The 26,085-nt window shown below is 51.0% G+C and overlaps 1 protein-coding gene across 1 annotated transcript; it reads left to right on the top strand.

Annotated features, from left to right (window-relative positions):
* Positions 1–14,984: 14,984 nt before the first annotated feature.
* On the top strand, positions 14,985–23,245 carry N4bp3 (NEDD4 binding protein 3). Its single transcript, XM_028775957.1, has 5 exons — positions 14,985–15,398; positions 20,029–20,376; positions 20,617–21,129; positions 21,781–22,035; positions 22,167–23,245. The coding sequence occupies exons 2-5, from the start codon at positions 20,059–20,061 to the stop codon at positions 22,692–22,694; spliced, it is 1,614 nt and encodes a 537-aa protein (XP_028631790.1). The 5' UTR covers positions 14,985–15,398; positions 20,029–20,058; the 3' UTR covers positions 22,695–23,245.
* Positions 23,246–26,085: the final 2,840 nt, after the last annotated feature.

Raw genomic sequence — 26,085 nt, forward strand, 5'->3', positions numbered from 1 at the left:
TGGCCTTGTTGGAGTAGGTGTGGCCTTGTTGGAGTAGGTGTGGCCTTGTTGGAGTAGGTGTGGCCTTGTTGGAGTAGGTGTGGCCTTGTTGGAGTAGGTGTGTCACTGTAGATGTGGGCTTTGAGACTATGTATGCTCAAGTTACACTCAGTGAGGCAGTCTCCTCCTGACTGCTTGTGGATCAAAATGTAGAACTCTCAGCTCCTCCAGCACCACGTCTGCCTGCATGCTGCCATGCTTGCAGCTATGATGATAATGGACTGAACCTCTGAAACCATAAGCCAGCTCCCATTAAATGTTTTCCTTTACGAGAGTCTCCGTGGGGCTGGAGAGATGGCTCAACGGTTAAGAGCACTGATTGCCCTTTCCAAGGTCCTGAGTTCAATTCCCAGCAACCACATGGTGGCTCACAACCACATCTGTAATCTGTTGCTCTTACAGAGATATGATACCCTTTTCTGGTGTGTCTGACGACAGCAACAGTGTACTCGTATGCATAAAATAAATAAATCTTTTTTATTCTTATTTTATTTTACTTTTTGGTTTTTTGAGACAGGTTTTCTCTGTATAGCCCTGGCTGTCCTGGAACTCACTCTGTAGACCAGGCTGGCCTCGAACTCAGAAATCTGTCTGCCTCCCAAGTGCTGGGATTAAAGGCGTGCGCCACCACCGCCCGGCTAAATAAATCTTTTTTTTTTTTTTTTTTTAAAGAGTCTCCGTGGTCATGGTGTGTCTTCACAATAAAACTCTAATTAAGACAGCATATGATGTCCAAGATGTCTGAATCTTTCTGCTTCCTTTTCCTTGAGTGATGGGGATACAGGCTTGTATCGCCACAACCAGCTCCCAGGCTAAGGTGACAACTGATAAAATACCCACTATGAAGTATAAGGATCTGAGTTTGGATACTTAGCACTTATATAAAAAAGCCAGTTGTTGTAGCAGTATTTTCCCCCCAATTAATTTAAATATTAATATAAGAAGCCTATGATTGGACAGGGAAAAGGGAGGCGGAGCTAAGAGTTTGAGGGACAGAGGGACAGAAGGAGGAAGTAAGGGAGATGGAGGGAGAGGAAAAAGATCCAGATTCTGCGTGGCTTTAAATAGCCATAGGTAGCTATGACTATCTTATAAGGGATGGATAATCATAGGACAATTTGTCTTATCTAGGTGGGCAGTTTATATAAACATCAATTGGCTCTGAGTAAATTGTGTGGATGTTTTGTGGGGAGAGGATTTACTGATATAAATCTAACTTTTAAATCACAAGCCTCTAGAGTTTTGATTTTACTGGGTTACTAGGATTTGGGACCGCTGACCACAGGGGGCGGATGGCTGGAAATGTGAGCAGAACCCCCAGGGAGAGAGCTTTGGGTCACTGGTCACTGCTGGGGCTAGCCTAGAGGCAGAGGTGGGGAGACCGCAGGAGCAGTGAGCAGCTGGGTATAGCGCAGGATGGTGCCGCTTTTTAAAACATTTCCCACAACAAGCTGTGGGGCTGGAGGGATGATGGCTCCGCAGTCACCAGCATGTGCTGCTCTTGCAAAGGTCCAGAGCTCATTTCCCAGCATCCAGACTAGACAACTCACAACCATTAATGCCAGCGCCGAGGGATCTGATGTCCTCTTCCCAGACTCTTCCAACACCTGCAGACACAAATGCACGGACTCTCACACAGACACAGGCATAGGTACATAAAACAAGTCATACAATGGGAAACTGCTGAAACAAGTCTGGAGACACAGACAAATGCAAAATGCCAGGCACGGTAGCTCATGCTCTAGATGTAGCACTTGAGGGCTCAGACAGAACTATCGGCAAGAATTCAAGGCAGCCTGGCCTATCTACTGTCTAGGCCAGTCTGGTGTAAGAGTGTGAGGCCCCATCTCACAAATCTAAAATAGCTAGGGATGACACCCTTAATCCCAGCACTTGGGAGGCAGAGGCAGGGAGATCTCTGAGTTTTAGGCCAGCCTGGTCTACAGAGTGAGTTCCAGGTCAGCCTGGGCTAAATAGTGAAACTTTGAATAAAAAAATAAATAAAATAAAAATAAATAAATAAAAATGAAAATAATAATAATAATAGATAATTTTCCAGGAAGGAAGAAGGTATATATAGATATGGTGTGTGTATGTATGTGTATGTATGTATGTGTGTGTGTGTATCATAAAGCCTATAGATTTGAGAACTTAACTCTATTATCAGCAGAATAAACACAGAAATCCAGCATCGTGGAAACTATGTAGAAAACTAAAGGCAAGCCTGCGAGATGGCCTGGTGCCCCACGCCTGAATGCCTCATTCTGACCCCTGGGTGGGACCCTACAACATGGATTCGAGGCACCAACTCCTCCAGTGTGTCCTCTGGCCACACACACACTGTGGCAGTTGTGTAACCACATGCATGTGCCATCACCACCACACAAGATGAATAGAGAAAAGTAAAGCAAGGGAGCTGGAGAGGTGGATGGCTCAGTGGTTAAGAGCACTGTCTGCTCTTCCAGAGGTCCTGAGTTCAATTCCCAGCAGCCACATGGTGGCCCCCAACCAGTCTGTACTGGGATCTGATGCTCTATTCTGGCTTGCAGGTGTACATGAAACTAGAACATTCATTTACATAAAGTAAATAAATCTTTTTTAACTCAGGCCAGTAGCTATGATCCCAGCACTTGGGAGATGAAAGCAGGATGATCAAGAATTCAAGACTGGGGGCTAGAGAGATGGCTCAGTGGTTAAAAGCATGGGCTGTTCTTTCAGAGAACTGGGGTTTGATTCCCATCACCCACATGGCAGCTCACAACTGTCTGGAACTCCAGTTCCGGTGAATCTGATAATCTGACATCCTCCCACAGACACCCAGGACGTGCAGGACGTGCAGGACATGCAGGCAAACAGAGCACCAGTATGCATAAAAATAAATAAATCTTTAAAAAAAAAAAAAAGTTCAATCTACAGAGTGAGTTCCAGGACAGCCCGGGCTATACAGAGAAACCCTGTCTCTAAAAACCAAAAAAAAAAAAAAAAAAAAAGTTCAAGGTTACATGAGACCCGTGTTAAAGAAACTATAAAAGAAGAGTCAGAAAGAAGTAAGATGGCTGAATAAAGACCTGAGTTTAATCCCTTGAACCCGTATAAACGTAGAAGGCGCCAGGCGGTAGTAGCACACGCCTTTAATCCCAGCACTTGGGAGGCAGAGGCAGGCGGATCTCTGAGTTCGAGGCCAGCCTGGTCTACAGAGTGAGTTTCAGGACAGCCAGGGCTACACAGAGAAACCTTGTCTTGGAAAAAACAAAAACAAAAAAAAAAAACAAACAAAAAACAAAAAGGCAGGAATATTAAAGGTGCACACCTTTCATCCCTACACCACTCTGGAGACAGAGGCAGGTGGATCTACGTGAGTTCAAGGCCACTGGTCTAGAGAACTAGTTCCAGGACAGCCAGGGATACACTGAGAAACCCTGTCTTAGAAAAAACAAAACTAAACAAAAAAAGAACTGACTCTGCACAAAGTCTCCTGGTCTCTATACACCATGTACACATACCCACACACCACACATACACACACATACACACACACACAAACTATACATGGACACATACCACACACATACATTAAAAAAAAATAAATCAGAAAACAAAAGCTTGAAGAAGACACATTAATAATGAGTTCTTCAAGCCAGTGGAAAACAACTCATTAATAACACTGCATTGTTGGTATTTGCCTCTGGTTCCTTACATCCCAGCCGCTTCTAGAATCTACTCAGTGAGGCTGGGGTAGACGTTGTATGGTAAGACTCCCAAACTTGAATCCTTGTGAGCCGACTTTCGGTTTGTATACGGGAGGCACTGTAGGGAGAGCTGAAGGCGGGAGAAAGGCTGCCCTTCTTATCCCTACTTCCAGCAGCCTTTACTTCCCACCCTTGCCTTCTGTCAACACAGAAGCAACTCTAGCTTTCCCTATGAGGAAAAGCCCAAGCTGGTTGGGCCTCCTACCGAATATCTCTAGCTGGGGTTCTCCTCCAACTCCTCTATCCATACTTCCTGAACCCTTTCATCCTCCCAAGCCTAGGGGTGGCAGCCACCCACTGTAATTACTAATATCCGGAGAATCTCAGCTTGCTTCTTGGCTCTTTCAGCTTTACAGCATCTGGATAAACAACCTACCTTGGCTATTTACCAGACACCGGCCTGAGGAAAACTGTTGTGGTAGGTTTGTTCCTGTGGACCCTACACATGGCACAGGGTTCTTCCAAGGAGACACGGTGTCATGGACTGAATTATTGTTGACAGTTACTTGCTAGCAAGGACCATGCACACAGCTTAGATCTGCAAAACCCGACCCCACCCTGCCTGAACCAGGCTTTGGCTAATGATATACAAGGTTAAGTGATGTCTGCCGCCAGAAGCTTTCAGAACTGTCAAAGGAACTGTCAAAGGATTTTGCCATTGTTCTCTCTCCACCAGGAGCCTGGTGTGTCACCAGTTGTCCCACAAAGGAAGAAACAAACCTTTGTTGTTCAAGCCAAGGCGACTGTGGAGATGCTTGATGAGCCACATAAAACCTGCCTGGGTCTGGAAGGAAATGGCTCTGAGCTGAAGAGGACTTGCTATTCTTGCAGGGGACCAAGGTTCGGTTCCCAGCACCCAAACTGGGTAGCCTTAATCCTAGCACCAGGAGATCCAATGTTTTGGCCTCTATGGTCACCTGAACACACACACACACACACACACACACACACACACTCACACACACTCACACACACACACGATTTTTTTTTTTTTGTTTTTTTCGAGACAGGGTTTCTCTGTGTAGTTCTGGCTGTCCTGGAACTCACTCTGTAGACCAGGCTGGCCTCGAACTCAGAAATCCGCCTGCCTCTGCCTCCCAAGTGCTGGGATCAAAGGCGTGCGCCACCACTGCCCGGCCACACACACGTTTTTAATAAAAGTAGCTGTTTGGGTTTTTTTTTTTTTCCCTATTACAGGGGCAAAGGGTCAGGCTGTTCCAGAACAGTAAGCTCTGGAGGAGACTGGAAATAAAATGCTTGAGTCTGAGATGGGTGAGAAGTCTCTTTGCTCCCAAGGTCTGTTCTCAGTAAGTACAAGCAGCATGTGGCAGAACCAATAAATGTCTACGACAGCTGGTCTCTGAACTTCTAAGTGTTCCTTTTGCTCTGCTTCCCTAGTGCAGGAATCTCAGGCATGTGCTGCCATGTCCAGGTCTAAATTAATTTATTTTTTTAAATTCGAGGCCAGCAAGAGAGCTCAGGAGGTAGAGGCTGACGATCCTCAGGGCCTACATGTAAGGAGAGATCCACTCCAAGGATTCCTCTGCTCTCTGTATGCAGGTCATGGTGTGCAGACAGACAGACAGACACACAAACACATGTGATGACTTTTTAGTTTTTAGTTGTTTGTTTATTTATTTGTTTTGACACAGGGTCTCACTATGCAGCTCTAGCTGTCCTGGAACTCACTTTGTAGACCAGACTGGCCTAGAACTCAGAGATCCACCTCACCTGCCTCTGCTTCCCAAGTGCTGGGATTTAAGGCATGTGTCGCCACTCCTGGCTGACAAATTTTTAAAAAAGCATTTACCATGTCAGCTAGTGCTGACCTTTGAACGCAGTACTCAGAAGGCAGACCTCTGAGTTTGAGGCCAATGTGGTCTATATAACAAAGCTAGCCAGGGCTTCATAGTAAGACCCTTTTTCAAACAAACAAAAACCATCCATAATAGTTGTCTCTCATCCTGTGGGCAGAGTGTGACATGTGATTACATGAATACAATGTGCAATGATTGGCTAACTGGTCTATATAATATCAGATATCTACTATGTCTTTGTAACATAAAATCTCTGGTGTTACTGTGTGTGCCATGTGTGAGTGTAGCCCTGCGTATGTAAGAAGTCCTACACTCCCTCCCCAATACCTTGTAAAATGGGCACGGTATCGTGCACCTGTAATCTCAGGGAGATAAGAAGTTCAAAGTCATCCTCCCATACGTAGGGAGTTTAAAGCCAGCCTGGGCTATATGTGACCTTGTCAGAAGGAAAAAAATAGGTGGGGGGACTGATTAATGTGTTGTCAGTCCATGTTCAGTGGTTCTTGCTGAAGCAGTGCTAGCAATATGCTTTCTGGTGGATAAAGTCCAGTCTTCCCGTTCTACAGTTATCTCCCTCCTTTCACTAATTAAACTGAAGCCCCTGGGAGATGAAGGCTACCTCCAGGGTAAGGACCTGGGAGGAATGTGAATGCAGGTCCCAGGAAGCCAAGGCCTCACCAACACCCAGCATCTGGGCAGGGAACTCCTTCCCACCCATCAGGCTGAGTGCATGCTGGGAAGCAGGCTGCCACTGTGCTACGCCCCATCTCCGAGAAGCCTCAAGGCAGGGCTTCTCATCCTTTCTGAGTGGTGACATTTTTCACCTTAAGACATTTTTACAAGATCCTAGGCACACAGATATATACAGTAGATATTCAAAACAAAGACATCCACTAATTTTAAGACAGTTCTTTGATATACACACATATAGCCATTATTTGTTTAATTTTTTTTGTTGTTTTTTTCGATTTTTTTTTTTTTTTTTTTTTAAGACAGGGTTTCTCTGTGTAGCCCTAGCTGTCCTGGAACTTGTTCTGTAGACTGCCAATCCCTGCCTCCATAGTATCTTGCCATTAAAGACAAAAGCAAGTTTGCATACTGAAATGGATGTGCCCTTTTTTTTTTTTTAACATAATAAATCAGGGCTGAATGTTTGCTTCTGAAGGACCTGGCTGTCCTGGAACTCACTCTGTAGACCAGGCTGGCCTCGAACTCAGAAATCCGCCTGCCTCTGCCTCCCAAGTGCTGGGATTAAAGGCGTGTGCCACCACCGCCCAGTGGGACACACAGCTTTGACACTTAAAAACTTTATTTAAGCCGGGCGATGGTGGCGCACACCTTTAATCCCAGCACTTGGGAGGCAGAGGCAGGTGGATTTCTGAGTTCGAGAGATCGAGGCTAGCCTGGTCTACAGAGTGAATTCCAGGACAGCCAGGGCTACACAGAGAAACCCTGTCTCGAAAAACCAAACCAACCAAACAAAAAACAAAACAAAAAAACAAAGTCGGGCAGTGGTGGCACACACTTTTAATCCCAGCACTTGGGAGGCAGAGGCAGGCAGATTTCTGAGTTAGAAAGTTCGAGGCCAGCCTGGTCTACAGAGTGAGTTCCAGGACAGCCAGGGCTATACAGAAAAACCCTGTCTCAAAGAGAGAGAGAAAAAGAGAGAGGGGGGAGGGGGAGGGGGAGAGGGAGGGAGGGAGGGAGGGAGGGAGAGAGAGAGAAACAACCAAATATTTTTAGAATTATTTATTTTATTTTATGTATAGGAGTACACTGTAGCTGCCTTCAGAAGAGGGCATTGAATCCCATTACGAATGGTTGTGAACCACATGTGGTTGCTGGGAATTGAACTCAAGACCTCTGGAAAATCAGTTAGTGCTCTTATTCGCTGAGCCATCTCTCCAGCCCCAAATATTTTTAAAAAGAGCATTTTTATTACTGGGCTCATACACTTGTGAGTTCAGGTATTCCTGGAGGCCTTGGAGTTATAACCAGTTGTGAACCACCTGATGCAAGGGCTGGATTTGAATTTGGGTCCTTGGCAAAAAACAGTTTGTGCTCAGAGGAATAAGGTGGAGTGTGACAGAACAGGATACCCGACGGCCACCTGCTTCTATACATGTGCACGAGACACACACACACACACACACACACACACACACGCACCACATACTCTCACATGCACGCAGAAAGCTGAAGTCTGGAAGGCCATGCCCCACTGCCAGGTCGCTTCCACTCTAGGTCTTGTGTCTGCCTGGCATAGAGTAACTGGCATGTGGTGTAGGTTGGTGGGACAGGAGGATGTGCACCTTCAAGGAAAGGCCTGCTGCCCAGATGCAAGGAGACAGTTGCCAGTGTCCAGCTGTTAGCACCTGCAGGGTTCACCTTGGCCTTCAGCCTCAAGCCACATTCTCCAGTGGCTAGTAGTTATAGGGGATGGAATAGGGTTTCCCCTCAATGGTGGTCCTCTGGCAGGTGACAGAGCTGGGGCCTGTATTAGGCAAGTCTGCACCCTTCAACACTGCCAAATCAAGGAGGTGAGCTGGCCCAGGGACAGTGGTCCCTACGGGTTCCTTCTCTATTCCCATCAGCCTGACAAGGAAGTCCCAGGGGATGGTGGCTATGCACAGGTTAAGCAGCACCTCTTGGGCCTGCCTTCTCTGACCTCTCTGTACCACACAGTCCTGCTAAGAGCATCACAAAGGCCAGGCCTTGAAAACTTCCTAAGGCCTTGTGTGGTGGGCTCCGGGCAGAGGTAGCAGGGTAAAGCTGCTGTTCTAGTCTTAAAAGAGGGCTGGGCGGAAGTATGGCAGTACCAGGCGGGCGAGGGTGTGTGCAGCTGTCTGGCTCTACTGGGTGGGGCTGGGAGAAATGTTTGGGGATAGGCAGCGGCTGTCACATGGTCTAGCTGCAGGTTTGGGAAGGAAGCCGGGGGCTGGGCCGTGTGCCAGGCACATCTAATCATTTATTGGGTTAAGGAAGCAGAACAGAACTGGGCTCTAGAGAAACTTCCGCCTTGGTACCAGATGTACAGGCGAGAAGGTGATGCTTGGAAGACTTTCAAAGACTATGTGTGGAACTTGGTGGAGAACGGAGCCCAAAGGCACGGAGGGGAGTGGGCGGGGCTGGCCATCAGACTGCACATGGAGAGGCAAAGGGAACAAGAAGTGTACAGGTGGCCAGGTGACAGAGACCCCAGACACTGCAACCCAACACGTCAAGCCTGAAGCTCCCCTCTCCTCTCAGGAGCTGAGACAGGGTTCCACATCTTTCCCATATATCCCCAAAGGCCATTTCCCCCTGCCCTGGATTTCCTGTAAGGGGAGAAACAGGTGATCTTCCTGCTTCCATCGCCCGTGGCCAAGGGTGGCAGGACAACCCGTGGCCAAGGGTGGCAGGGCAATGCAGAGAGAACGCCTGCCCATGCGCAGTCCTCAGCTTTACTTTCTCATGCCTGTGAAGACCACACAGGAAAACAAATGCAGGGCTTTAGTGTAGCCTGGGAGTAGAAAGTTTTCTGTCAGGCATGACGTATGGAAAGCTACATGGTGGTGCACGACTTCAATCCCCGCACTCAGGGAGGCAGGCAGACGTCTGTGAATTAAAGGCCAGTCAGGTCTACATAACAAGTTCCAGACCAGCCAGGGCTATAGGGAGAACCTGCTTCAAAAAACAAAACAAAAACAAAAAAACAAACAAACAAAAATTTAGAGCAAGCAAGTATATTTAATATGTGTAAAGCCCTGGGCTCAGTTTCCAGTAGGCCCCCAAATAAAAACACAATAGTACAACTTATATGTCTTCCCTAAGATGTTTATGAATGAAATGCTATTATCTGGAATTTGTTTGGAAACAACCCAGGGGGGCTGAGGGTGTAGCTGGGGAAGGGGTACACTTTGGTACAGGGGTTTAGCAGATATGAGGCCCTGGCTTCAATTCTTAGAAAAGGGGCTAAATGACCTGAGTACTCACCTGTAGCCCCAGCTCCTTGGGTGCTGAGGAAGGATGGCTTGGGCCATCATCACCAGCACAGAAAAACCATGACTTTTATTTTATTTTATTTTATTTTATTTTATTTTAAAAGGTAGTGTCTCATGTAGCTCAGGCTGGCCTAAACTCACATAAGGAATGACACATAAGAATCCAAGGTCACTTTATTGAGCTGATATTTTTCCTTCCCTTTTAAATGCACCAAGGTAAATACACCTCATATACCAAGTGCCACCTTACTCTCCTCGAGTGTGCCGGCAGGGTTGAGTATGCCCATACTACCTTATAGGCCAGACCCCCATCCCAGGCCCTAAGCCCTTGAGAGCCTGGGGCCCAGGCTTCCATAGCACTGGAGCAAAGTGCTGTGGCCACTTAGCCTGGCAGCTCCTCCTGGACTGGCTGGTCCAGTTCTCTCTGTGGCCTAGCTGGGCAGCCTGGACTTCCAGGGGCGGGTCTCAGCCTTGAGTCCTGGATGGCTCCTGCAGGTCTGAGCTGCCTGCCCTCGAGCAGGCACAGGTGCATGTCCTGGCAGGTCTCGGCTCCCACCCACAGCCTGCCTGGGGCTACCCAGGTCACCAGGTCACCAAAGGAAGAAGGATGGCAGGAGAGGAGCCAAGTGAAGGCTCCTCCCAGTTCTGTCGACTCAGGGAGGGCAATCCAAGTCTACTTTCAGGCCCGGATGAGAGGACTGCAGCCAGGTGAAGGACAGCCTCCTGTGACCCATGGGGGGAAGCTGGGCTATTGAACAGTATTCGTCAGCCTGCTCTTTGCAAAGACTGAGATCCTTAGCGGCCTCCAGCACAGCCCAAATCTTCTCTATCAGGCTCAAGGCTGGCTCAGCTCCAAGGGGACAGGAGAGAGGAGGAAAAAGGGTGAGACGTCAAGGGTGGGGGCTGCAGGGCTGTCAAGTCCCTGTGCATCACGCCAGCTCCTGCACCTGAGCGAACTAAGCCAGTGATTGATCCTGTTCTACAAAGCCAAGAATCCAGGGCTCAGAAAGGTCACCAGGCAGTTACAAAACCAAGGACCACAGCAAGAACCACCTCTCTTCTTTCTTCTCTTCCTGGTTAGAAAACATCCAGGAAGTTCCCTTTGGGGCAGACAGTGCATTGGAGAGGACCATGGGCAACTGTCAGGCTCCAGAGGAGGCTGTAGTGAGGGGAAGTGATCTCTGCCCTCCTAAAAGTTCTTGGCTGGTCTACTAATTAAGATATCGTTAGACAGATTTAAGATGAGGAAAACTGGGGCTGGAGAGGTGCTCGGCGATTAAGCACCTTCTGCTATTACAGAGAATCGGAGTTTCATTCCCAGCACCATCAGGTAGTTCAAAGCCACCTGTAACTCCAGCCCTGGAAGGTCTTCTGGCTTCTGTGGGTACTGCACAGAAAGGAGGCACACTCACACATCAGGCACACATGTCTACACAGCATTTCTTACTTACAGGAGGAAACTAGAAGCGTAGCTCAGTTAGTAGAGGGCTTGCCGAACATGGACAAAGCTCTGGATTCAATCTCCAGTACCAGGGCATGGTAGCGGTGGAAGGAAATAGGTACACCCAGGGAATCTGGTTTCACTTCAGCCCTGGCCGAGTCCCCCAAGTGCCTTCCTCCTTGGCATTTGAACAACATGGCTTGCATGCTAAATCCATAGGTCTGTCAAATGTGGGGACAAAGATACTCACGCATGTGTGTCTGCATGATGAACTCAAGACTCTGACAGTTCAGTGGGTACACCCGTTCCCTGGAGCCAGCTGCCTGCATGAATCTAGTCTCTCTCATGGTGTGAGGCAAGCCTGCACTGGGAGGAAAGCAGCCTGGCCTCCTGATGGCCGCCGATCCCCACCGCTTTCCACCTTCTCTCTAAGACCTCAGAAAGGCAGACCCTTTTAGGCCCTCTAGTGCTAAGGTGTACATGAGGACGGTAGATCATATCCCCCCCTCTGGACCCCACAACTTTTCATCAGAGAAAGCTGAACCTAGGACATCCAAGAGTCCAATGGCATGTCCTATGTCTTGATAACACAGAGGAAGGCATAAGGGAAGGGGTTAGGGGAAGAGGAGGTACTGGCCTGCATCTCAGTCAGTATACTTCTCTACGGTGTCAGCTAGTCCTATCTGCCTTGCCATTTCCTATCAAGGTAACAAGAGTAACAATATGCAAAGGCTCAAAAGCCAGGCAGTATCTGTCAGGCCAGCTCCTCCCTAGAGATGGGGGGGGGGAGGGAGGGACACGACAGTGGTCTTAGCAGTCTGTGGAGTCTCTAGCCTGTGCAAAGGATGGGGACAGGCAGCCTGCTTCCTGACGTTCCCTTGCTTCCCTGAATGACATCTCTCTTCAAAGGTTAGGAGCAGGTGCTCTCCCTCCACTTTGGCCCTTCAGCTCTACATCCTGGCCAGGATCCTTACCTGAAGTGGCAGTTCTGAGTGTTCTGTTCAACAGGAGCCTCTGACCTAGTCCTTCCTGCTGGGATGCCTGAGACACATCCACCATCCCTCTCTTCTGATAGCCTGGTATAGGGAAAGAACACTGGAGGAGGAGGGAGGGTGGAAGGAGGAAAGCAGAATTTGGAGGGAGGCGGCCTTGGGTACCACTGAACCTGAGTCACTTAAGAGATGGGGCAGCTGAAACGGATCAATGGGCAAAGTCTTTGTTGTTCAAGCCTGAGGACCTGAGTTTGATCCTCAGCAGCCATGTAAAGGTAGAAAGAGAGAAACAGACGTCACCAACTGTCCTCTGTCCTCCACCTGCATGCAAATGCATACATACTAACATACAACAACGAACACGCACACATGAAGAGTATCAACAGCAATAATCATTACTAAGTATATACAGAGTTAGAGGATTTGTAATCCCAGTATTTAGAGAATGGAAAGCAGGAAGGTCAGGAGTTCAAAGCCATCCTCTGCTACCAAATGAGTTCAAGGAAAGACTGCCCTACAAAAGACCCTGTCTCAAATAAACAAACAAGAATTCTCAGTGGTTAGGAGCACTGACTACTCTTCCAGCACCCACATGGCAGCTCACAACTGTAACTCCGAGATCTGACACCTTCACCCAGGCATACGTGCAGGCAAACATCAATGCACAGAGAAGAAAAGGATCTAGAATTCAGCTTTGAGTTCTTTCTCCTCAAGAATGTTCTTACCAAGGCCACCATTCTTTATAACCATTTTGTGAACGTTTCCGATCTCCCTACTGACAGACCTCTTTTGTCTGGGTGCCTATATCTCATGCTCCCTGCTTCACTCAGGAAGCAGGGCTTGTGTACAGCTCGCGGTATAGCCGTGTGTACAAACAAGCTTCCCCCAGCCAGACAGATAAACTCCTGACCTTCCCATTTTCTTCCTTTCTTCTTTTTCTTTCTTAAATTTATATGAATACACTGTAGCTGGCAGACATGCCAGAAGAGGGCATCAGATCCCATTACAGACGGTTGTGAGTCACCATGTGGTTGCTGGGAATTGAACTCAGGACCTCTGGAAGAGCAGTCAGTGCTCTTAACCGCTGAGCCATCTCTCCAGTCTGATCTTCCTATTTTCTATGGGATTACAAATGCCTTAACTCTGCAAATACTTGGCGATTATTGTTGTTGTTGTTGTTATTCTCGTGTATGTACTGCAGAGGGCTCTGCAGGATGATCCATGAGGCACTTCTGGGACAACACCTGTGTGCCACCTTTGGGGAACTCTCAAGGTCCTAGCCTCTCTAGAGAGGGCCCCTATATCTGAACATGTCCAGATTTATCCAGCTCTGAGGCTTAGCACCATGAATACACCTTCCTGAGGAAACAGAATTCTGTGCTTCTGCCAGGCTACTTACCCAGAGAGACATTTCCTCATGTCCCCAAGACTGTAAGAGTGCTCTTTCTTGTGGTCAATGCTCATCTGTCTCAGGCAGCCCTTCTCCCCCATATACCTGCAGCCCTTCCATTACTGAGATACTGAGTAGCTGTGAATGAGTTTTCTTTTTCCTTTCTTTTTTTTTTAACTTCCTTTCATAATTTACTCAACTGGAAAAAGTATTCTATAACAAAATGTGTGAATGAGTTTTCTTAAAGAGAAAAATCCATTGTTAAAAAATTGCCTATGGTAGAAATAGAAAACTATGGTGACAAACAGGTATCTGTTGGGCCACAGTAATGTTTTGTTGTTTAAATGAAGTTGTTTTGCCTGATATAAAATTATCCATTTTAACTTAGGGTACTGGGAATTGAACCCAGGGCCTTAAGCAGCCTCTGAGAGCATGCTCTACTATTGAGTCCCACCCTAGCCCTCTGTAAGACAATATAAAGGGAAAGTGTTGTAACCACCACCTGACACCAGGATGAAACCTCAAAACTTGTAAGGACCATCCTCATTTCTCCCTCCCCGTAGCTTCTAGCACTAATCTGCATTCTGCCCATAGGGGCTCACACATGGTCTTTGATGGGTTTCTTTGACTTAGCATCACTTCTTAGAGGTTTATCTATCTGAGTTGTAGCATGAATAGGCACTTATTCCTTTTCCGTGGTAAATAATATTCCACTGCATGGGTGGGCCACATTGTTTATCCTTTCATTAATTGCTGGAGGGTTCCGCCTTTGGGCAGTTACGCATAGTATTGCTATGAACATATGTACAAGAACTTGTTGGCATACATGATTTTGGTTTCTTTAATCATATACCCAGGAATGGAATTGTTACCCTGAATATGTTTAACTTACTGGGTTTTAAAATCTCAAACAAACAAATGTATGCGTATGCGCCAATGTAAGTAAATGTGCACCAAGTGCGTGTAGTACCCCCCAGAGGCCAGGGGGGGCGTTCGATACCCTGGAACTGGAGCTGCAAAGGATTGTGAGCCACCATGTGGTTTCTGGGAACCAAACCCGGGTCCTCCACTAGAGCAGCAAGTGCTCTTAACCACTGAGCCACCTCTCCACACACAACCCTTACCCCCACCCCACCCCGCCCTCATCTATGTTTAACTTTTTAAGGAAGAAAAGGTGTTCTAACTTCTTGATCTTGAACGTGTTTGGGTGTCCAACCTGCTGTTTCCGTCCCCGCTACTGCCTTACCCAACCCATATGACTCATTTACACTATCAGTCTGGCCCCTAAAGGCATCTGAACCTGCCGCCCCTAGAAGGCTGCGGAGGCAAACCAACCTCCCTCCAAAATAAAAGTCCAGCGGCTAACTACTACGGAAGTCTACTACACCTCTTTCGCTCTCAGAGCGCTTCTTGGGTTTATTCTCAAACGAGGAAAGTGGAGCTTACCCGAAAAAGAGGCGGCAGAGACCTGACCGACCCGTCCCAGCAAGCCAGTTTGGAAGCTGGTTCTGGAAGGAAACAGGGTGAGGCGGGCGAGGCCAGAGCTGGAGGAGGAGGAGCAGCCGGGCGACGCGCGTTCTAGAGCCTCGTCCGGGCCAGGGTCTGCGGAGCTGCTGCACGCGAGCGGGCGGGCGAGCGAGAAAGCGAGCGAGCGCGCACCGGGGTGGCCGCTGCACCGTGTGCAGCTAGCGGTAGGGACCCGGCCCCGCAGCAACCGCGAACCCGGGCGGGGCTCAGGTCGCTCGGGGGCGGTGCCGGTTCCCGCCCCCCACATCCGGGGGCCGGGCTGGGCGCTGGGGCTCGCGCCGCGCGAGTGAGTCAGGCCGGGTTTTCCCTCCGTCTCTCTGGGGCCAGCCGACGAGTGTCGCCCAGTGTGTCCTCTGCCCGCCGGTCTGGCTCCCGCGCGTGCCCGAAAAGCCTGGGAAGAGAAAGGTTCGAGACTGAGCTGGGGACTGCAGCGCGCCCTGGGATCCACGGCGCCAGCATGGTAAGTGGGCAGGGCGGGTCGCTGAGGTCGTTCTCGGACACTCGACGGGGGTGGCAGGATGCTGTGCGCGCCCCGGTGTCCTCTGCTCCCACGCACGAGGCTGACCTGTAAATGCGCTTTCCATGGAGCATCGTCCGGGTCCCCGCGCCGCAGCTAGGAGGGGCAGGCGCCCTTGGCGCAGGAGTCTGACCTCGGCCTCCGCCCCCTGCACCAGCTCTAAGCAGGCCCCACAGACGGCAGGCGGGAGACCTGCACCCCACCCCGCCCCCTGGGGAGCTCGGAGGGCCTCCGGTAGGTAGTTCTGGGATCCCTCGCTTCCTCCACAGCCTTCCTGGGCGCAGTTCCACCGGGATGTCCAACCTGTCTTCTCTGCCGCCTTCCCGGGGATACCGCTCACCTGATCTCGTCCTCGGGGTACCCTCTTCCTGTCTCAGCCCCTTCTACCCTGTCTGGTCCTCAACTGGGGACCTGCGAATAGGGGACGGCCCGAGGTCTGGGACCCTGTTTCAGTCCTGACTTTAGCCTTTGACAAAAGTAAGGACCGGGACTCTTAACTGTGTTAAGATGGGGGCTTGGGACATACCCAACCCAAAGGTACAGATTGGGCATGGTTGTCCTTGGGCGGGAGCAGAGGCGGGAGGCCCTCCTGGACCTGGAGATCAGCCTCCTCCCAGGCTCTCACAAGCCGGGCTTCTCTGCCGACTAGCTGCGTGTGGGTGTGTATGTGCAAGACTGTGAATGAAAGCGACCAGCCAGCTCCCAACACCGCCTCTAGCAGTTTCCTGAGCTCAGAGTCCCTAAACCAGCACCACTTCCACTATTTCTTCTTCTTACCTCTTTCTCCAGGGCGGGCAGGAAAGATCTCTGGGAGGGGAGGGGGAGTTAGATTCCATCCCGCTCAACCTAGCTGTAGATGCCCTTGGGAGAAACAAGCATGGGGGGCTGGGCAGGCTACATAGGCAGCAGAGTATGCTAGTGGAAGGTGACCCCTAGCTGGGACAGCTGCGTGTAGTATAGAGGGCTTTACTGTGGGAATCCAGATTGGGCCTCAGCGTGGGATTCCTTCTTTCAAGCCTCAGTTTCCCTAGGTGTAGATAGTGTCCTTTATGCGGTGCTCCACCGCCTAGTGTGGAGACGATGTGACATTAGGAAACAGAGCAGCTCAGGAACACTGAAGCACTGTACATAGAGCAAATGTGGATAATTCTGTCGAGGGGGCAGGGTACGCCAGCCGCCCCCATCGCCTCTCAGGCTGTCCCCATTTTTGGAGTTGGGACATTCCAGTGTCATTCCTCTATGGCAGCTGCAGGCACACCCCTCAGAAGGACTGATCCCCCCCCCCCCAGCAGGTGGTGTGACCCTCCCCTGGGGCACTCTGGTGAGACTAATGGCTGTTTAGATTGAACTGTAACTCCGGCCACATGGAGGATGAGGCGCCCCAACCTGAAGGAAATGCAGTGAGAGCTGCCTTGGGGGGAGCCAGGACACTTCCTCCCATGCTGCTGAACATGACCTTGGTCACATCACTTTACCTCCTGAGCTCCTGTTTCCTCTTATGAAGCAAAAGCAAATAACCCATTTTACCTGGGTGTGTTTTGAAGAGGTATCCAGGGTCTGGTGATGGGGTACCCCACTGCATATCACCCCGTACCGCTATTTGAGGCTTTCTGCACTGCTGGCTAATCCTGGGGGCAGAGAGAGACAGGAATGAAGGGGTACTGCTGTGGCCGGCTGAGTAATGGTGTATATTCAGCTCCTTACAGAGCCCTGGGCATTAAGATAGGCACCCTACGGTGGCAGCACAGTCCTAGCGTTTGGTGTAAACCCCCCACTTTCTGCTCTGCTCTGGTAGGTATCCCAGAGGTTGTAAGGCTCTTGCTAGCTCTCTCCTCCATCCCCCACCAAATCACAGGCCAAAGAGCCTGCACAGCTGCCCTGGCCCGGGCAGGCAATCCCAAGGCTCCTAAGCAACGGGAAGGAAGGAATGTGTCTGTTGGGGGAGGGGCAGAGGTAGGTTGGGTTCTTTAGGAAAAGGGTTTGTCTCCAGACTGAGACCTGGGGTGGCCTCAGCCCAGCAGGTGGAGCAGATAGTGCTATATGAGACCTGGTCTAGGTGGGTGGATGGTGGGTGACCTTGTATCAGCTGTATTTGTCCACTGTTGGACAGGACTGTCCTCACTTTGGTCTCGTAACATACATTTGTCTATGGGACCTATACCCCCCACACTGTTTTCTGTGTGAAGCCATTTGCACAGTTTGGCTCATGGCCACACTGGTTCATCCCTGAGACCTGAGACCCTTTAGTGGGTACCACATAGTGTCAGTTGTTTCTCATGAGACTGCAAGCATCTGCACAGAGGGAAGTGGGGATCTGTGTGTTTGGGGTGAGATGGGTACATCTGGCTCTGTCCCCAGCAGGCACACAGGACTTAACAGTTCACAAAGCCGGTTCTCCTCCATTGCCTCTTTGTCAGTTATCCTGACAGAGGTAACTGGGGAGGGAGACAGAGATGGCTGGAGACTAGATTTCCATTCTGTTGAGGAGCAACAGAATATTTCACATACAATGATGTCTATCCAGCTGGGTGGGCTTGTCAAGACAAGGCAATGTTGAATGGGGAGATAAGGTGACCCAGGTCTAATTCTTTTGATTGTGGGTGACATCCTGAGTTCTCCTAGACACTTGGCAGCCCTAGTGATCCCATGAGTTCTCATCCTGACTAGTTCTGTGACTTAGGCGGGTCATTCCATCTTTTTGAGTCTCCAAGGGCTTACCTTTATAAAAGAATACTGAGCTAGGAATGGTGGCATATGCCTTTAATTCCAGCACTCTGCCTCAAATAACCAAGATAAATAAATGAATTAAGTTTGGAAGGGAGGGATACTAAGCCATAGTCTCCTTGAGACTCCTGCAAAGTGTCACGTTACTGTAAGAGCCCCAGCTACAGTAGTCCCTTAACCTGAAGTCTCTTGTATTTACATAGCTTGTGATATCCCTAGAAGGGTCTCATTGTTCATATGGGGCTGGGTTGGGTGTCCAAACTCAGACTTGCACCCCACCATGAGTGGTGTGTTACTCAGGAGCAGGCCACTACAGTTATTTATTGCCTAGGGTAGAGTTGGCTGTGGAGTGGGGGTGGGGACCAGGCTGCCTTCCCTCCCTCTCGCAGGGAATGCTTTGTCTTTCACAAACACAAAACCTGGAAACGGTTGAGGATGGAACCTCCTGACCACCATTGTTTGGGGTGGGAGTGGGTGTCCCGGAAGCATATGGGTGGGCGGTGGTGGGTACTCCCAGATGCAGCCTGCCTGCCAGACATCTGCCTGGCACGGGGAGCAGCTTACGTGGGTGGATGGGAAGCAGAAAAGGTGCCATTCACTGCCAGTTGTTTGCACCTACTGCATGCTGGGCAGTGGGTGTGGCACACACTCCAGTCTCCTGAGAGTTGGGCCCCAGAACATGTGGGAGACTGTTCAGAAGTCTGGCCCCTTGGTACGGAGCTGGAGTGTGTGGTTAAGCTCAGCCTTGGTGCTGTGTTGACTGTGGCTCCAGGCCAGACCTGGACTACGTGTCTGGTCACATTACCTTACCCGTGCTCTCAGCATCGCTACGTGATAAATGCTGACTATTGTAGCTTTTCTGCTCCTGAAGTAGGCACAGCTCACATGAGTTTGGCATGGCTAAGGTCACAAGCTGCTAGCTTCCGGCCCAGGTTCTATGACCCTGGCTGGTGGTACCTAACAACAGAACACAGTGGCATTATAAAGCCTGACTGTCTCTCTTCCCTCTGCCTCCCATCACTGCCTAGACCTGGACACCTGTTCCGGAAACAGAAGCCATTGTTCCTCCCCTTAGGCCCTTCCTGTGTGTATCACCATCCTTCCTCCCCTTGGGCTCTTCCTGTTTGTATCCCTCCCACTGTATCCCGCCTGCCCCCAACCTCACCCACTCCAGATGTTTGGGGGGGGGGGGGCCTCTGACCCTTTGAGGGAAGAGGGGTTTCCCACCTAGAGAAGCCAGAAGAACAGACCTCCTGCGTTCTGGTTCACTGTTCTTGCTCTTCCCCCATTCCCCAATATAAGTAAGGTCATGGGTCAGATAAAACCTGACTCACCTGCCGGTGCCATGGTGGCGCAGGCCTTTAATCCCAGCACTTGGGAGGCAGAGGCAGGTGGATTTCTGAGTTCGAGGCCAGCCTGGTCTACAGAGTGAGTTCCAGGACAGCCAGGGCTACACAGAGAAACCCTGTCTCGAAAAAAAACAACAACAAAAAACCTGAGCCACCCTCCGCCCTTTGCTGGCTCATTTCTAGGAAGAAGGCCTTTCCCTGCTACTTGAGGGCCTCGCCTTCCTTCCTTGCCTCTACGTTCCGCTTCAGACCCCCGTCTGGGAGCTGTGCCTTTGGATGTTCCCGTGGAAGTCCCGTTTCCTTTTCTTTCAACTTAGTCTGATGCAGTAGTCAGTGTACCCTTCCTCTTGCCGTCACGTGAATCCAATGCTGTTCACACATAATCTGCTTCTGATGGGCAGAGTGAGGAGCTCACAGATGGCAAGTGTCTGGTTTTAGTGTATCTGGGAACTTGGGTACCGAGTGCCCATCTGCCACTAATGGAGCCTTCTGATTCCCAGAATCAGCTGCCCGTGCCCTGTTGAACCTTCATGGCCACAGCCTCAGGCCCTGCTGGCATTGCCATGGGCAGCGTAGGCAGCCTGTTGGAACGGCAGGACTTTTCCCCTGAAGAACTTCGGGCTGCACTGGCTGGCTCCCGGGGCTCCCGGCAGCCAGATGGGCTGCTCCGGAAAGGCTTGGGCCAACGAGAGTTCTTCAGCTACCTGCATCTCCCCAAGAAGGATGGCAAGAGCACCAAGCGAGCCCCTCGGAACGAGCCAGACTATGCCACTCTCTACTACCGGGAGCACCCTCGGGCTGGAGACTTCAGCAAGACTTCCCTACCCGAGCGGGGTCGCTTTGACAAGGTGCATCTGTGCTACAGGGGATTGGGCCCGACTGAGAGATTGTGGTGCTGGGGAGGGCATCTGGGAGGCCCTGACATGAGATAGGGCAGACTGAGGTGTGAGAAGTCTGAAGCTGGACCACTGCCTCCCTGTGATACATGCCCTGTATTCTCAGAGGGGATTCCCCAGGGTCTTTGGGAATATGAGGTAGGCAGAAAAAAATGGCTAACCTTGCTCATACCTGCATTCTCTTCCTGACAGTGCCGAATCCGTCCTTCTGTGTTCAAGCCTCCTGCGGGCTCTGGGAAAGGCTTCTTGTCCATGCAGAGCCTGGCAGCCCACAAGGGCCAGAAGTTGTGGCGAAGCAACGGCAGCCTGCACACTCTGGCCTGTCACCCGCCCCTGAGTCCCGGGCCTCGGGCCAGTCAGGCCCGTGCACAGTTGCTTCATGCTCTCAGCCTAGATGAAGGTGGCCCTGAGCCCAGCCTATCAGACTCTTCCAGCGGGGGCAGTTTTGGCCGCAGTCCAGGTACCGGCCCCAGCCCCTTCAGCTCCTCCTTGGGCCACATTAATCACCTTGGAGGCTCCCTGGATCGTGCCCCAAGGAGCCCCAAGGAGTCTGGACCTCTGGCGGTACTGAGCTGCCTGCCGGAGCCGCCTCCCCCCTATGAGTTCTCCTGCCCCACTACTGAGGAGGTCACCGTGTTGCCTGAGACCTGTGAGGAACTCAAGAGGGACCTCGGTGACCAGGATGTTTCTAACCCCTTTACTCAGGTGAGGGAGCCCCTGCCCTGGAGTCGTCTGCCCCTTGCATTGGTAGGTGGACCAGATTAATCTCTGGCATCTGGCATAACTTGAGGAAGGGACAAACCATGAGCACGGCCTAAGCATAGTGTGATACTGGGGGCCAGTTGCGTGGTAGAGTCAGCAGAGAATGAGACCAGAGGTTATGCCCCTGACCGGATCCTTTCTCCCATTGTGCTTAAAGAAAGATAATATCAAACAAAAAACACCCGTAAACTGGCAGTGTAACTCAATGGTAGAGTACTTGCCTAGCTTGTGTGAGGCCCTAAGTTCGAATCTCACCACTGAAAAGAAAGAGACAGTTCTCCTTAGCTCCCCTTCAGCTACATGGAGGGATTGTTTGTCCCTTTGGTCCTGCCTGGGAAGTGTGTAGGAAGGAGGGAGACTGTTCCTGAGAGTTGCATGTATTAGGAACACCGTCTGTGGAGAGTTGGGTATGAAGCACATGTGGTCAGGATTCTGGGTTCTGTGGCCTAGGTGCATGAGACATTAATGGTGGCAGGCTATGGGCCCAAACGAACATCGTTATTGGGAATAACGATTGGGAATAACACATTTCCAAATGTGGAAATCTGAGCGAGGCTGTGCCCACTGCTGACCAGTTCCTCTTTCCCTCTGCAGGTGCTCGAGGAGCGCCAGCGGTTGTGGTTGTCTGAGCTGAAGCGTCTGTACGTGGACCGGCTTCATGAGGTGGCCCAGAAAGCGGAGCGCAGTGAGCGCAACCTCCAGCTGCAGCTGTTTATGGCACAGCAGGAGCAGCGGCGCCTGCGCAAGGAGCTGCGGGCTCAGCAGGGCCTGGCGCCAGAGCCTCGGACCTCTGGTCCCCCCATGGAGGCTGACCCCAATGCCCGGCCAGAGGAAGAAGCCCGATGGGAGGTAGGACACCATCCGAGGCATCACCTTCTGTCGCATTGTCCTGGTCCCATACTCTGTTCCATAAAGCAGCCGGCCCCAGTATCATACAGTGTTTGGCCCTTGCTCACGGGTTTGTCCCTTCCCGCCCCCAGGTGTGCCAGAAGACTGCAGAGATTAGTCTGTTGAAACAGCAGCTTCGGGAAGCCCAGGCGGAGCTGGCACAGAAGCTGGCAGAGATCTTCAGTCTGAAGACGCAACTTCGGGGCAGCCGGGCACAAGCCCAGGCTCAGGACGCTGAGCTAGCCCGGCTGCGGGAAGCAGTGCGCAGCCTGCAAGAGCAGGCACCTCGGGAGGAAGCCCCAGGCAACTGTGAAACGGATGACTGCAAGAGCAGAGGACTGTTGGGGGAGGCAGGAGGCAGTGAAGCCAGAGAAGGGGCCGAGCAGCTGAGGGCAGAGCTGCTGCAAGAGCGGCTTCGGGGCCAGGAGCAGGCTCTGCGCTTCGAGCAGGAGAGGCAGACTTGGCAGGAGGAAAAGGAGAGGGTGCTGCGTTACCAGCGAGAAATCCAGGGGAGCTACATGGACATGTACCGCCGCAACCAGGCACTCGAACATGAGCTGCGGGTGCTGCGGGAGCCCCCTACATCCTGGAGTCCCCGGCTAGAGTCCTCCAAGATCTGAGGCTAGCCAAGTGTGCTGACGTCAGGCATACTGTCAGTAGATACCCTGAGATGGCAGGCTCTTCCCTTGCACTGGTCTGGGGCAGAATCTGTAGAGGCCAGTTTAGGGATGGGAGGCCCACCCAGTGGAAAGCTCCAGTGGGCTATGGGCTGGATAGGGTGCCTGCTCCAGAAGCTGTGGCAAAGTCTTGCTAGCAGAGAACCACACCCAGGGAGGGCCCAGCCTGCTTCCAGCAGTGGGTGTGGCCCAGTAAAGTAGGTAGGAGCCGTCCAAGCTTCAGCCCCAAGATGCAGAAGGGCGGGAGAGAAGGAGGGTGGCAGGTGACCTGGCCTGAGGTCTTCCTCCACGGAAGGAGCAATGGGTGGGAAGATTGGCCTCCTCCAGAATAAAAAGAACGTTTTCTATGAGGAGGCCTAGTTGATAAGATTGTCCTTGGCCTGAGTCCAGAGGCTCCTGGATGGTCCGTGTTCCAGGCCTTGGATCTAGGCTGTAGTTCCTTCTATGGTCCCAATAGTGGAAAGAATATACCCGGTTGCAGTTGCTGGTCTTAATGTGTTGAGGAATGGAGAAATGTTATTTCTTCCTTCCATACCCCACAGGCCTTAGCTACTGTGTGTGGGCTGCAAGCGCTTTCTTCAACACCATCGGATGTTTGAGAAGAAACAATACGAGGGAAACCAAAGGATTGGTCGACAGGCATTTACAGAACATGAAGTATTTTTCTGGTGGGATGTCTGGACCCTGGGTGCCCAGGCAGCTGCTGGGTTTGGAGCCAGCTCAAGACAGCTTCCTCTGTAACATGTAAAAGCTCCTGTGGGCTCTGGTACCTCCAGCTGTGGTGTGCCCCTCCCTCTGTGGTGTGGGGGCCAGAGGCAGGTGCAGGAACTATGTCATTTCCAGAAGCAGTAGAGGCCTGTGGGGTATTTTATTTTGCATTAGATCTGCTTTGTGTTCTTGAAAGGTCTGGGGAAAGAGACCCTCATTCTGTACCCGGCTTCAAAGCTGACCTTTTAAATGTCTGTTTCCAGCTAAGGCTGATCTCAGGCCCCTGAAACCCTCAGACACCCCTCCCTTAGCAGTGGCATGTGTCCCCTGGGCTTTGTTCCCCTTGGGTTAGGGACTGATGCGGCTGATACCTCCTCTTTGCCTACCACCTACCCTACCTGCCTTTTTAAAAAAATTTTTTGGAGTCATGGTTTTGCTGTGTAGACCTGTAGACCAGACTAGGATGGACCTCATTGTGTAGCCCAGACTGACCTATAGGGATTCTGCTGCTCACCTGTTGGAATTGTAGACCTGTGTTACACCTTAGCTTGCCACTTTTCCTTTTCCTTGTGTTAGACAGGGCCTCCTAGTATAGCCCAGTCTGATCTTGGACTCAAAATCCTCCTGCCTCTGCCTCCTAAATGCTGGAATTATAGGCCTGTACTTCCACTTGGGCTCCCTTCCATTTGAAAGAAGCCACTTATTGCAGATGTGTGATAGGAATGGCTACTATAGACTGACTGTCTGCCTGGTTTTATGTTAGGCACTTGTGGTCTTGGGGACACAAGGCAGTTTCAGTGTGCTTCCCTGCTCTGAGGGAGTGGAGGATAATAGCCACTTTTTTCTTATTTTGATTTTTGAGACAAGATCCCTCTATGTAGCTCCTGTCCTGGAATTTAACATACAGAGCATGATGACCTTGAACTCAGAGATCCACCTGCCCAACTGCACACAGCCATTTATTTGCCTCCAATGTCTTCCTTGGAACCATTCAAGAGTCCTTTCAGAATTGTCACAGATCTCTTGACCTCAGTCCATGCCTGTGAGCCTCTGAGGTTCAGCAAGTAGGTGCCCAGTTTAGATGACCAGCTGTGGCCTGTGACACCTGATCTGACTGATGGGCCCCACCTTTTTTAGGGTGGAGGATTGGGTGTGTGAGTTGTCTGGTGTGAGGATGCTGTGTTTATGATCTGTGATTGGCAGGTGTGTGTAGATGTGCTTAGGGGTGGTAGGTGTGTCCAAGGGGGTGTGTCTGGGGCCTTGGCCCTAAAAACCAGCTCCTGGGTGGAAGCCAGGGACGCTTCCTGACTCTGTCCCTTCTATTTCTTCCTGACTGTTCCAGCCCTTTACACTGGTCACACTAGGTAGACCCTGTATCCCAGATAGTCCTCGGGGAGTAGCTGAGACACATGGACCCACACCTGAGCCCTGGTTACCACCAGAAGTTGGGGGTTAAGCAAGCTAGTCTCCACAGACCAAGATACCCAGCTCCAATTTATAGGTCTCTGCAAACACAAATCTCTGGGCTAGTAGGTCCCGAGGAGGTCTCTCCTAATAAGTGAGTTGTTAGCCTAAAGTCTGAGTTACTTCCTCAGCAGGGCCAGAAGCCAGTCAGGCCAGGTACCCACGTGCCCACCTTCTGGTGTACCCACTCCACAGAGTAGTTCCCCACCCAGCAATTACGACCTGGGTTGGCCAGTAGAGCCAGCGGGGGTGGGTGGGCGGTACCAAAACTTGGCAGTGGTGCCAGAAACCAAGGCCAGGCCCAGATATAGAGGGGGAGGGCAGCTCAGAACCAGATCTCTTGTTAGCTCATCCTTCCTTGGCAAACCAGTTCCCTGATCCCCAAGCAGGCTGGGTGGCTCTGGGCCAGTTGGTCATAGAAGTCACTGTCACAGCTACTGAAGAAGCCCGTCTCGTCTCTGCTGCCTCTGGAAGACCCCTGGCCCAGTCAGTTTATGTGGAAATCTAGTGAGCATCTCACACTGTTCCCAGCTCTGTACCTCCGATCCCTCTCGTTCACCCAATGTTTCTTCCTCTTAGCCTGTCACTTAATGCCAGCAGCTTTCCAGGACCTTCCAACTTTAGTGATCTTGGCAGCAGCTCTTGACTCTGGTCAGACAGCTGTGGGCTGTCCTGGCCCAAACCAAAGTTGACAGGAGGAGGAGACTGTAATTTCTGGAGCCTTTGGGGAATGAAAGCAGAGGGGGCCTGAGTAGGTCCTGAGCTTCACAGGGAAGGTAGCTTGGGTACCCTTAGTGGAGCCCCGATCTCGTGGTACCACATAGAGGTAGCCAGCACTTGGGTGTTGCTTCTCAAAGGAAACTTTGCAGAGCTCTTTCACTACTGTCTCCCCTGGGTGTTTCTACAGTGCTCTAACTGTTGGCTTGCCTGACTCCATTGGGCTGTAAATATTGCCAACGCTGGGTTGTGACCTCCATTTTGCTTCAGACTGCTCTGGCTCCAACCCCTGAAGGTAGGGGTGAGAAAGGTAGATATGGAAGCAAGGATGACTAGACTGACTCCTCCACTGTCTAGGATGGATGGCTTTAAGGTGAGGGCCTGGGGAATGGGTTGATTCTGAGCCATTCATGGGCACTGGTTCTAGGTCAGTGACACATTCAAG

This window comes from Grammomys surdaster, unplaced genomic scaffold (assembly GCF_004785775.1).
Source record: "Grammomys surdaster isolate TR1022 unplaced genomic scaffold, NIH_TR_1.0 262, whole genome shotgun sequence".
Classification (NCBI taxonomy): Eukaryota; Metazoa; Chordata; class Mammalia; order Rodentia; family Muridae; genus Grammomys; species Grammomys surdaster.

Coding starts and splice junctions, on each gene's coding strand:
- N4bp3 (XM_028775957.1), top strand. CDS start 20,059: ATGGCCACAGCCTCAGGCCCTGCTGGCATTGCCATGGGCAGCGTAGGC. Junction 20,377..20,616: donor AGCGGGGTCGCTTTGACAAG/GTGCATCTGTGC, acceptor TCTTCCTGACAG/TGCCGAATCCGTCCTTCTGT. Junction 21,130..21,780: donor TTTCTAACCCCTTTACTCAG/GTGAGGGAGCCC, acceptor TTCCCTCTGCAG/GTGCTCGAGGAGCGCCAGCG.